This window comes from Anneissia japonica, unplaced genomic scaffold (assembly GCF_011630105.1).
Source record: "Anneissia japonica isolate Jap-2015-1 unplaced genomic scaffold, ASM1163010v1 scaffold287748_len1686314_cov196, whole genome shotgun sequence".
NCBI classification, from domain to species: domain Eukaryota; kingdom Metazoa; phylum Echinodermata; class Crinoidea; order Comatulida; family Comatulidae; genus Anneissia; species Anneissia japonica.
The window spans coordinates 397623-410549 of NW_022727190.1; the positions used below are offsets into that span (position 1 = coordinate 397623).

The following is a 12927-nucleotide window of genomic DNA, read 5'->3' on the forward strand; positions in this document are numbered from 1 at the left end:
GGTCAGTAAACACTATTGGACTCGTTCGTGTCTAGGCCTCTTTCTCGCAAGATTTAAAGTTTTTTTTTTTTCTAAAACAATTTTGTTATAAGATTATTCAACTTTTCTAAATTATGTTAGCATAGCAACACCTATCAGTGAAATATAACATTAAGTGCAAATTTAAATTTGGATAAGAAAAGCAATCAGAAAACTACTCTATATTGATCTCGTTCGTGTCTAGGCCTCTTTCTCACAAGATTTGATTTTCATCGCTGGCGAATATGATTGTAAGTCACGGAGAAATTCTTTAACAAGTAGCATGCTGACAGTGGGCTGTACATAGATTGACACAATGCACGGATTTCCCCACGGCGGAAGGTCCACACTCAATTTAAGAACGCGTTGGTTTAAAGATGGGTTTGAAACACGGCCTACCTCATTCCAGCTTCGCAGACACATCGCATGCTGGAAGATGTGAAAAATGTGATAATTTGAGTTATAGATTGGTGTGTTGTTCTTTTATTTTCTCAATTATATCACCACCACCCTCATCTTCACCATCACAATTACTTCCCGTCCACCCCCACCAATATCAGCATCAATCAATCAATCAATCAATCAATCAATCAATCAATCAATCAATTAATCAATCAATCAATGATCAATCAATCAGGCAGTCAAGAAAATTACACGCTCAGCTCAGCTGTCTCGGGTTCTGTGGATGTTTCTCATTAAACTATTTCCCCGACAAATGGCACTGTCACTTTCCGACAGTAGGGAGTTTTCGCAAGCTTACGAAATCGATAACGAATACGGATACGTCATCAAATTTTTATAAAACCCTTCAACTACAGTAGCATATCTGTAACAACGTAGGCGATTCATGCCTTTTGCATGAATCAAGGATCTTATTCAGCTCATACAGCGTATTGTCAAGTATGTTTTAGGCATGAATGACGATAATGATAATGACGTATTCGTATTCGTTATCGTTTTCGTGAGGTTGCGAAATCTCTCTACTCCGATGGCTGGGCCCGGGCCGCCACTTCGGGGGCAGCGACTGCCATAATTGGTTCCTTTGGGAAGTATTTGCGGAGTAAAAAGTCGTAGAGTTCGCTTAAGTGCTCCGTGACTGCAAAAAGCCATTTAACAAAATAACACAAACTGCAACATTTATACTCACCCCGAGCCAACTGAGCATCTTTAAGAGGCAACACGCTTCCTGGCTGTCAATGTATGTAGACATCGATGCACCAATGATGGCATCAAATTCGACAGCTCGAATGCTGCTCAGTGGCAGGTACTGGTAATGGAAAGCGTCACCAGCCTCGCACTTCACCGAGTATTTACTCGGTTTCGTTCCGGTATAAGCAACTCCAGCAACCGCTGTGCCTATAATTAAAATATGGTAAGAATATGGTAGTTACAAACTACGGTTCCATCTGTAGAGCCTAGATAAAATGTGAAAATCAGTGTGACATTGTTTACATTGATATCATTGTGTAGACAAAATATCGAAAAAATGTATGACTATCTTTCTAGAATGCTAATTACAGGTCTCTCCAATTAAAGACAACTTTTGGGACCGGTGTTTCCATGGTCTTTAACAGCTTTGGTCTATAATTACAATGATAAAAAGATAAAATACATTTGTTAATTTAGGACCACAGACGAGTGCTCTTTAGAGGGGGTGGTATTGAATTGAGGGTCTTTAATTTAGAGGGAGACCTAGTTTCAAGTTCCTTAAAGTTATCTTGGAAAGTCTAAGTTTGGATTGGATTAGATAACCGAACTGGTTAAGACTCACTAGGACTAAGCTGGTTGCGATGTAAACATTGTCAATGATTTAACATAGAAAAGTGAAACACTTACTGCATGTCCCTTCGTTGCTCAGTACAATTAGCCTACGGTTGGTCAGGAAAGCTCTTCCTTGCGTCATAGTTTTCTTATGTGGCAGCACTGGACTACCGTGATTCGCCAGCAGTTCGAATGTTACGAAGGCATACTGCAAAAACTGTCGATTAGCCAGTACGACCTCGTCGTGGTAGAGCATATCTAGAAAAAGAGTTATAGAATTAGAATGAAGGGACAAAATAAATATTTTTTGAAAATAAACTTGATGATCATTGTTTCCGCTCGTTTACTTGGTCGTGTGGTGCGTGAATCGAAACACAACTTTGTACGGAAAAAGTTTTACTGAGTATTAAAATTGTTTGATGTCAAGTCAGTATTTCTGTAGATCGTATGCGGGCCATAGGGATCTCACACATATCTCGAAATATAATCAATCAACCCTTAAACAATGTAATCATCACTAATAGCAAGATGACCAGCTCCAATGAAACAATATAGACCCAATTTGGACGCACACACATGCGCCAGGAATTGCGAATATAACTGTGACAATCCCTTTTACAAGACAAACACACACACACACACACACACACCCACACGATGCGTTTACACAAACTAAATCTCAATGTGAGGCTTAGGGAGTCGGGTTGTTTGGTCGTGAGAAAAATGCCTGCAACACTGACAAGAATTGAACCAAGGACCCTGGGATTGGAAGGCATCTTAACCACTAAGACATTCAACTCCACTCCATTTATTTTTGTAGTTAAAAAAAAGGGGGAAAAACATTTTCTGTAGCATATATGCTTATATAATTAAGGTTTTTTCTGTGACCTACCTGCCATAAATTGCTCATAGGAAAGGCTGCCATGAAGTCCGCTACGAAGAGACTCAACACTGTGTGACAGTTGAGCAACGGTCCTATTGAGTTCGGACGACAACTTCTGACTGCTCTTGTGCACTGCAGGTATGGAGTTGACCACACGTAGAGACGCTGGATCGTATGGGTAGATGGCATTGTGATAACGGGTTACTCTTCTTGGCCGGCTCATAATAAATGTTTCCTTGTTTGAAGTAAAGGAATGTGTTCCATTGTTATTTCGCATTGCAAACTAGGCAGATGCCCGGAAAATACTGATATAATCCTACAGTATTTACATTTCATCACATATTTTGAAAAAATTATATATACGGTATATTTTTAAGCCTTCTTTTTGAAATGCTTGCTGTTATTTTTCTCTACCAACAAACAACACCTATTTTGATTCTATGAATTCGTTAATAAGGTATTAGTGTAACTAATAAGAGTCAGTGGCGGATCCAGGATTTCGAAATAGAGGGGCCCAGAGAGAGACTTTCACAGATGGAGATTATGGCACCTCTACATGGCCGGAAATAGCACTCCCAGACCTAAATTTGATCAAGATTTTTTTAAAGGGGGCCCCGGGCCGGCTTGGTCCCCTGGAATCCGCCACTGCCTCGGAGGTAATAATACAATTATTGGTACTGTATCATAAGTATGAAATTCTGAGAGCAAATGAGTATTGTATTGTATTGTATTGTATTGTCGAGGAATAAATTTGACCAGTTCTGAACGATTTGATTGGGACGATGAAGTTGTGAACTTACTTTCTGTAAAATCTTAAAATCCCTCTCTAACTGTAATAAGAACATTAAATTGCGTAATTGTAAGTTTTCTTTTAACGTGATCTGTTTATTTTTGGTTCGCCATACCTATTCAATTACTTAAATTTTCCTTATTTTAAAATCCGTACAACCAAGTACAGCAGCTTATAATTGATTTAATAAGATTTGTGATGGCGTTAGGACATTCCCGATGATCGTATGTTTCAGACGGTGGTTGGATGTTCCGACAGGACCGTTTATTGGGCAGGCCAGTCAGGGCCTGTCCAGAACCCCTCGGAGGAGGTAAAGCCCCTGGAACTCCGACAGTTTAGCGATGAAGAAAACGTTTGTTTTTTTTAATAATGTACTTTATTTTACCAGTAGGCATAGTAGTAGTAATAATTAGTATTATAATCGGTCAAAAAGGTAATTTATTTCTGCAAATTGTTTTCCTCTCCGACGGAGTGTCTTAATTTGAGAAAATAAAACATTTGCTCAATGAATTGTGGGTGCTGTTGGCTTAAGAGAAAAAAACCACTTTAGCCCCTTAGATGCTCGGAAATAGCAATGATTTATGAGTCTAACTAAATATGTTAATTCTTTAATAATAAATCATCCGAGTAGCACCATTTTTAAATCCATAATTCAGTGGTGTCATTTTGAAATGAAATAACAGGATGAGTTTTAGTAATAGGCGGAGGAACACGTTGCGGAGCGACATCCGAGGGCTCATTGACCCGAGCGGGGGTGGGTTTGGGAGGTGTATCCTCTCCCTACTTAAGAAAAAAAATGGAAAATAATTATTGTAATATGCCATTTAACAGTGTTTGAATTGGCATTTAACAGTGTTAAAATTTAACTTTTGTTGCTTAAGCGGGGGTGGTTTGGGATGGGGTGCCCCACTCCCTACCTAAGAAAAGAAAAAAAATGAAAAATACCGGTAATTACTGAAAGATGCCATTTAAAAGTGTTGAATTTTCAGTTTTGAATTGTGTTGCTATGTTTGATTTTAGAATGTATTAAACACTATTTTAAATAAAAATCCAACAGTCAAACACTTTTGTGGTTACTTTAATTTTCAATAACAATAAGTAAATGGATAGCACATCATACACTGTTTGTACTGTAATTATGTATTTTCTTTCACAGCGTTTCTTTTTAAACTATTTACATTCAATTGCAGTTCAGCAATCTGATTCTATCTACTTACTAGTTTTCTTATACTTTCATCTACATAACAGCTAATACACTGCCTTTCCTTCATGCAGGTATTTTTAATTACCTTTGCAAGTATACAAAACAAAATTATAACAACTTCTATTTATAATCCAAAAGGCAAAATACTGCAAAAAAAAAAAAACAGTGAGATACAAAAGCTAAAATTTAAACGTAAAATAAAAACAGCCAGTGAGATAAATGCCTAGCTTTTTGGGACAGAACACTGTCCTTCGTCAGGGCTAACTTTTCTATAATTGAATACACGTTCTTATTATCTAAATATTGTATTTGTACACAATGTAATAATAATCTACATTGCTACAGCCCTCGAAATTAGCGTCGGCATTCTTCAATTTGCCGAGGTGCCTGAAGCTAACGACGGCACTAATTTGCAGAGGCCCTTTTGTTGTCAAGATAACCTTAGAATGTAACATAAATTAACGGTGAACGAAAATCATATTTTCTTCAAGCTTTTAATTGTTTAGTCATGTTAAAATAAAAGTTGTTACTGAGCAACGCACGATCGATTCGACGGCAAATAAACGCACACGGGGAATCCCCGAATTTGTTCACGCGAATGTACGTTGAACCACGTCCATGGAGTTTAAAAAACGGAGGTTTAAAAAAAAATGTTTTTATTAAACGTATAACTTGATACAATATATATTTATTTCAATCATTAAATAGATTATTGAAACATTGTTATCTTTTCCAAAAAAGATCATGCGCCGGAATTGGGCCATTTGCATTATTTTTAGTTTACTCATATCATGACCAACTGTACGTATTAGCGAGTATCCACACCCTGATCCACCTCATACCGTACTTTGTAGAGTGGCTCGTACATACAGCATAGTCTTTCTCTCAAATCAACTGTCAATGTTGTTTTTGTTTAGTGAAGACGTGGGAAAATGTGTTAGTAAAACATTAAAACTATTTGGTTGACTTACTTTATTCGTGATGATTAAATATCTTACAAGAAATACACGCGTATTACATGCCATTATAACGGCCGAGGTTGTTTACATCTTGCTTCCTAGCATACTTCCTAGGGTGGATCACGTGGTCTTTCTTCGCTCGATCGGGGTTCAACGCTCGACCAGAATTTTTTTTTTTGACTTAATATTTGTGATGATTAAATAAAACATCTTACAAAATATACACGCATATTCTATGATATTATGACGGACGAGGCGCTTTACTTCTTGCTTCATAGCATACTTCGTACGGCCGATCACGTGTTATCTACAAAGCGGTCTTGTCCAGATGTTCTTCGCCGACGGCGTTATTTGGTTGAACGTTGTTTGTGACAATGTGTTTGAATGAAATTTTATTTGCTTTGTTGTGATAATTTAGTATCGTACAAAATAGGCCTATAAGCTTAGGCCTAGAAGAATGCTGTTATAATTTTCGTGGTAAATGCTAGATTTAGAAGGGAATTTCTCAATGTTTTTCGAGAAAAGTTAACACAATGAATAATAAATTTATTAAATGACTGAAACACATACTACTGTACCAAGATAAATTACGTTTATTAATAAACCAGCAAAATTATATTTCGAAAATCAAACCAAGTCTGCTCCGTGGTTCAATTTTGAGTCGAACTTGTTTACAAGAACCAATTTGGGGATTCCCTATGTGGGTTGATTTGCTGTCGCGTCGATCGTTTTGGGGATCGTGTGTTCTTTTGAAAGAATAGAAATTCTTGTTTTAACAATATAGATTCTATATTTTAAAAAGTAAAATATTGGTTCTTAGGGCTTGGCATGGACAGCCCATTTGGTGGGCCTAGGATTCAGGCCACTATTTTATTTTTACCTGTTCTAATAGCCGGCGCAAAAATCATAATAGACGGAGATTGCGCCGGCTTAAAATGACACCCCTGCATAATTACTATTCCACAATTCGAATATAAAATAATGCATAGTATGGTGATAATATTGGTTAAAGACAGTGACACGCCCTTATCTATTGATGCTGCCTGCATGCATGCGATGATGATCATGGATATAGAATAATTAAATAAACATTAATTGAGGCTCATTATTTGCTTACCGTTTGGTCCATGTACTGTAATAAACTTATCCTGCAATTAAGATAGCCTGTAAAATTTGAAATTTCGAGATACGATATCACAATACTAACGGTGCAACTGATAACAAAAGAATTGTATGGATGATTACAGTATAGACTGATTAGCCTATAACAAGTACTTTGTTTCCCCAGGAAGTACGGTGCGTCAATGGAGACACCAATGAAGTTACAAACCAAGCGACTAAGCCTACTGTATATATCTTAATTATTCTTTATATTTCCCATTTTCTAAGCAAATGTGTTAGCTTGAATCTACTTTTATTTAGATGTTTATTGAATGAATTTGTAAAAATTCGATTCTGTAAATTAATCAAAAATTTAATTTTGTGATATTTATATGTTCATGTCGGTGTTTCATACGTGGGAATTTCCAATTACCAGTACTTTCAATTTCCGAAAATTGAATGTGACACCATATATCAAGTAGCATCAATTGCAGCAAGGAGGTATAAAAATAAATAGTTTTATACCTCTTTGATCGAAGTAAATGCTTCACATCTTCACATTGTGGAATCGTTACATCATAATCACCGAAATATGAAATTAAAATAAATAAATTTAAATAATTAATCAGAAGAGATTGATCTATAGTGGGCAGAGCTAGTAGGACTAGGCCTCGAGTACAATCAGGCTCATTCCAAACAGTAAGTCTGGGACTTAACATAGACATTATTATTATGCAAAATATTTATTCAGGATACATTATATCGGATCAATGAAAGTAAATGTACAATAATGAAATTGACAAAGCATACTAAAATTGATCTACCTGATCAACAATTAGGCCCTACCTACGGTATCTGTGCCAGGACAAATGTGAAACCAGCTCCTTTGTTCGCGTCACCTAGGTTTAGTTGTTGTTGTTAAGGGGCAGTTTCTTGCAATAGGCCCATATGCGTTATATAAATAACCATTTATTATTATTATCAGTGAAAGATAAAATTATTAAAACGGACAAAAAATAAAATATTTAATATTACACTAAAATAATATTACTTAATATAATACTTAACAATAATAGCCTAATAATAATAGCCAATTATTAGTAGGCCCGAAGTTAGGGTAGGCCATAGTTTTCATTGTTAGATTTAAAAATGACAATGTTATTTTTTGCTTTTAGTTTGTGGTAACATATGATTTGAAATAATAATAAAATATACTGTACGGCCATTTGAACTTGGAATGGAATATCTTTTGGCTCTCTGCAATTTCAGAAATATAATTTAAATTCAAAATGTATTTGGAGTGTTTAAAACAAAATAAAATGAATAGAGATAAGTGAAAAATACCTCTATGAATTATTTCTTTTCTTTGAAACCAAGATGACAGAATTGTTTGATTGCATATATTTTCCCTTTTTAGTTAAGGCATTGTAGACTAGTATGGTATCGAAAAAATGCCCCAGAAAAAGTCGCCCCGGTAAATATGTCTTCCAAGAAAATGGCTCCAACTGCCAAATAAGTAAAAATTCCCCCTTTCCTTCGCTCTATTGCTGAATAAATTAAAAATTCATTGCTGAGATTTTTGTAATAATTTTTTAAACTATAATGGAGGTTACCGCTAAGCCCCGCCCCCTAAAATTTTGTTGCTAAAGTCCCACTAAACAGCGTAGAAACATACGTGCGTTTGTGGGGGACAGCATGTGTTTATGAGACACGCACGTATTGCTTGCCTCGTCCTCATTGGACACTTGTTAAGTTCATGCCATCATCAAAAGATGCAATTGTAGTAAGCTAAAGTAATATTTTATTCTGTAGTCCATTGGTAATGGTGTCAACGTTCACTCCCGAGTTTACTCTCCTTCTTCTTGTTTCGGTCTCTTCTTGTGACGTCTAATGCTTTGTTGGTAAAATGAGATACCACATCAAATGATACCACTATCATTGCATGGGCGGATTTAGGGACACCCCCACCCCACTCCCTTTTTTAGGAAAGCAAAAAAAAAAAAGAAGATAAAAGAAAAGAAAGACAGAAAAAAAGAAAAAATGTATCGCCCAAAGCGCCTTAGAGGTTATTTTCGGGCGTCTAGAATACCAAATTTTCGCGGGACCCCTAGGGTAGTGTTATCTCGATCGGCACCACTTTTTGCCCTCCCCACCCCCTTTCGAACATCTCTGGATCCGCCCCTGCATTGTTTTAGTTGAAGTAGTGTGTTCATTTATGACGTGACTAGACCTTTAACATTTTCTACATGGTGTAGTTAAGCTTGAAACATTTTGGTGACAACAAAAGCCATTTATTAATTTATAAGTTATTCAAGATGCATTACTAATTTTATGTTGAATACATAATATTTTTATTTGGCAATGCATTTTAAAGTAACCACATATGTACGACAAATAAGCAACAAATATAAATATCAACATTCAACCAATAGTAAAATGAAAAAGGAAATTTATCTTTAATAACAAAAGATTTTACAGATTACAATCACATTTAAAAAGTAACCAAAAATTAATCATAATAAAACTTATAATTAGATATATATATGTATCATTATCTTTATATATATATATATATATATATATATATATATATATACATAGTAAGATATATAATATAGTGTATTTCTATTATATCATAATTTATATATTATATTATATAGTATATTTATGATTTGTTATAAAAAAGAAAAAATATATATTAGGCTTACATTAAAAGGTGAAGACTCAATTAAATTAGGAATGATACAGTTAAAGTTTTCAACTCTAAAAAAATTTTGTTATAAGATTATTCAACTTTTCTAAATTATGTTAGCATAGCAACACCTATCAGTGAAATATAACACTAAGTGCAAATTTAAATTTGGATAAGAAAAGCAATCAGAAAACTACTCTATATTGATCTCGTTCGTGTCTAGGCCTCTTTCTCACAAGATTTGATTTTCATCGCCGGCGAATATGACTGTAAGTCACGGAGAAATTCTTTAACAAGCAGCAGACTGACAGTGGGCTGTACATAGATTGACATAATGCACGGATTTCCCCATGGTGGAAGGTCCACACTCAATTTAAGAACACGTTGGTTCAAAGATGGGTTTGAAACACGGCCCACCTCATACCAACTTCGCAGACACATCGCTTGCTGAAAGATAAAAAATGCTATACTGTAATTTCTATAATATTTGGATGGTGTCCAGTGTTTTGTTTCCTCTTTTCCTCTATAATATTATGCTGTCTTAACTTTAAGCTACTTTATTATAATTTTCATTGTGGTGGTGGCCGTCGTCTTCACCTTTATCATTATCATCAACATAACCACCACCAACAAGCAGCGACATGGAATGGTGGGATCCTTTGGCTAACAGAAATACGTAAACACGAGTCGAAGTGCTTCACAATCGCAAATTCACAATCGCAAAAAAAAAAGGATGGTCGAACACAAGATCCAACAATTAAACTCACCCCGAACCAACTGAGCATCTTTAAGAGGCAACACGCTTCCTGGCTGTCAATATATGTAGACATCGATGCACCAATGATGGCATCAAATTCGACAGCTCGAATGCTGCTCAGTGGCAGGTACTGGTAATGGAAAGCGTCACCAGCCTCGCACTTCACTGAGTATTTACTCGGTTTCACACTGGTTAAAGGAAATCCAGAAACCGCAGTGCCTAAAAAACAAAGGTAAAATAGTGATAATTACGAACTATGATGTCATGTGTAGCCTAGCCAAGTGAAAGGGAGTGTAAACTTGTTTGCATTGAAACCATCAAATGTGAATGCTGTCTTTGTGAAGTGCTAAATGAGTTCTCCAGCGTTGTCTTGAAGAGTTGAGTTTGGATTGAGCATAGATAATCAACCTAATATCCACCAAATCACAGTCGGTTTTTGCTTCCCAATGTAAATTATGCATGAGATAAGAAGTAGTACACTTACTGCATGTTCCTTCGTTGCTCAGCACAATCAACCTACGGTTGGTCAGGAAAGCTCTCCCTTGCGTCATATTTTTCTTTAGCGGCAGCACTGGACTTCCAGGATTCGACAGCAATTCAAATGTTACGAAGGCATACTGCAAAAACTGTCGATTAGCCAGTACGACCTCATCGTGGTACATCATATCTGGGGAAAATATTTATAGAATCAGTAACTGTTAGACTACAGAGATAATAAGAAAATATCGACATCGTTTGATATCAACATTGGCAAAACGTGTTCACATTCGCAGTGGCGTATCTAGGGGAGGGTGCGGGGGCACACGTTCCCCCTGAAATTACTCGCAACCCCCCCCCCTTCCAGTCGCCCCCAAAAAATCACGGTCAAGTAGTTTAAAATCACCTAAAAGCATCATATTTTGCGATTAGTGCCCCTTAACGGATCGTCGACATCTAGATGTGTATAAGAGACAGAGATACGCCGCTGCACATTCGAGTTTTTTTTCTGTGACCTACCTGCCATAAATTGCTCGTAGGAAAGGTTGCCATGAAGGCCGCTACGAAGAGACTCAACATTTTGAGACAGGTCAGCAACGGTCCTACTGATTTCCTCCGACAGCCTCTGGCTGCTTTTGTGCTTTGCAGGGATGGAGTTGACTACTTGCAGGGACTCTGGATCGTATGGGTAAATGGCATTTTCTCTTCCCGGCTGTGACGTAATCATCATTTCCTATAATATTGAAGTAAAAAAGAGTGTTAAGCCATATCCAGACTATGAAATTTTATTTGACAAAACATGTGACATGCCTAAATATGGTCAGGATGACCATATGGGCACATCAATAGTAATTGCATGTTATACTAAAACATCTTCTTAGAATAATCTGAACCTACATCAATTATAATGCTCTGAAGACTGGATGAAGTTTGTTGTGGGGCGTGGACACGTCGACCGAAAATTCAACTAGTGTAAATAATATTGGTGGTGCCAAACAGATATAGATTATTTTGAATTGTATCAATTTAACACGGCATAAGTACTAAAAAAAATACAAAATACACGGCTTGGGTACTAAAACAAAAAAAAAAACAAAAAAATGCAAAAGCACACGGCTTAAGTACTAAAACAAACAAAAACATAAGCGGTTCCAAGAGAGAAAAGTTTATTTCAGACCGAGCATTTTCCAGACAAACACCGAAAAGTAAGATCAGAGAGTAAAATGTTTATACTTCCCTGGTAAAATCCTGTATTGTAAAAAATGAGGTACTTTCTATCGGAGTAACCCACGTAAACAATTTTGTTCTCCCGCGGGACACTCGCAGAGGGATAAAGTTAGAACATCTTACCATGAAAATACAACCTCGATTAGAAAATTATAAGAAAAACATGGACAAACTGATAAACGAAAATTGACATTATACATGCAGACACGCCGACACACGACTGGGTTGCTTGCATGCAAGGATGGGTACCTTGATACTACATCAATTTAAGCGCTTACCGATTCGTCCATGCGCTACTATACCTGGATTTAGAATAGGTAGAACACGAAATATGACAAAATCAGCAAAGCAAAGCTCCAAAAATATCACGAAGCGTCTAATACTCGTACTTGATTATGAGACACCCAAGTAGGCTACTACTAGACTAGTAGTTCGTAGAATTGAAGCACACGGTTCGCGGTAATCAGCCACGGTACGTCAACAGACACACGGCTAATCACAAACTAAACGAGTAGGCCTACTGTATTTTTAAATCATTCTTTCTATTCCTTTTTTTTTATAAACAATCATTTAACATGATTTCACTTTTAGATACCTGTATGGTTAAAATTCATGTTTGGTAAATTGACCTAAAATGTGTTGAAGGTAATTATGTATTTAGTGGCGTTTCATACATGGGAATTTCCAAACCGATTCAAGCTTGACATCATCATAATGTGAAATGTCAATAATAGACAGCTCCAATAGAAAGCTATGTGAGATCGTTAAATCAACATGTTTTAAAAGCATTCTTTATGCATCGAAAAATATAATAAAGGCCATTGTAGACTAGAAGTAATAATTCTATAGTAAACACGGCACAAACCTGGATTGGAAATATTATGGGCCTTTTAGTGACTCTATAGATCTTGGAAATCCAATTGTGTTCTCAAATTATATATTATTATTAGTCGTTGAAACAAAAACTTATGACAAGGCATGTACACTATTGAACACTGTATTTATATTCAAAAGAAATGCCATGTTGTCATAATTTTTTGTTTCAACGACTATATATA

The 12927-nt window shown here is 36.2% G+C and overlaps 3 protein-coding genes across 5 annotated transcripts in view; 1 reads left to right on the forward strand and 2 right to left on the reverse strand.

Moving 5' to 3' along the window:
- The window catches only part of LOC117113598 (soluble guanylate cyclase 88E-like), a 60121-nt gene that overhangs the window by 25276 nt on the left and 21918 nt on the right, over positions 1-12927 (forward strand). The gene's annotated exons all lie outside the window — the stretch shown is intronic.
- LOC117113600 lies at positions 7-6882 on the reverse strand. The gene is made up of 5 exons (XM_033256990.1): positions 6733-6882; positions 2672-2897; positions 1855-2037; positions 1166-1374; positions 7-447 (listed from the first exon to the last, which is right to left on the reverse strand). The coding sequence occupies exons 1-5, from the start codon at positions 6742-6744 to the stop codon at positions 220-222; spliced, it is 858 nt and encodes a 285-aa protein (XP_033112881.1). The 5' UTR covers positions 6745-6882; the 3' UTR covers positions 7-219.
- Positions 9298-12326, reverse strand: LOC117113601. Of its 2 annotated transcripts, none has more exons than XM_033256991.1 (5): positions 12148-12313; positions 11162-11375; positions 10650-10832; positions 10176-10384; positions 9298-9855 (listed from the first exon to the last, which is right to left on the reverse strand). In XM_033256991.1, the coding sequence occupies exons 1-5, from the start codon at positions 12157-12159 to the stop codon at positions 9628-9630; spliced, it is 846 nt and encodes a 281-aa protein (XP_033112882.1). In that variant the 5' UTR covers positions 12160-12313; the 3' UTR covers positions 9298-9627. The 2 variants fall into 2 exon arrangements, with proteins under 2 accessions (XP_033112882.1, XP_033112883.1); XM_033256992.1 differs by having other exon boundaries at positions 9300-9855; positions 12172-12326.

What these genes read in the sequence shown, in the direction of transcription:
- LOC117113600 (XM_033256990.1), bottom strand. An exon ending in CTATGAGCAATTTATGGCAG is followed by an intron (nt 2,038 to 2,671) that starts GTAGGTCACAGA and finishes CTCTTTTTCTAG; the next exon opens with ATATGCTCTACCACGACGAG. An exon ending in GAGCAACGAAGGGACATGCA is followed by an intron (nt 1,375 to 1,854) that starts GTAAGTGTTTCA and finishes TTTTAATTATAG; the next exon opens with GCACAGCGGTTGCTGGAGTT.
- LOC117113601 (XM_033256991.1), bottom strand. An exon ending in CTACGAGCAATTTATGGCAG is followed by an intron (nt 10,833 to 11,161) that starts GTAGGTCACAGA and finishes TATTTTCCCCAG; the next exon opens with ATATGATGTACCACGATGAG. An exon ending in AGATGCTCAGTTGGTTCGGG is followed by an intron (nt 9,856 to 10,175) that starts GTGAGTTTAATT and finishes TTTATCTTTCAG; the next exon opens with CAAGCGATGTGTCTGCGAAG.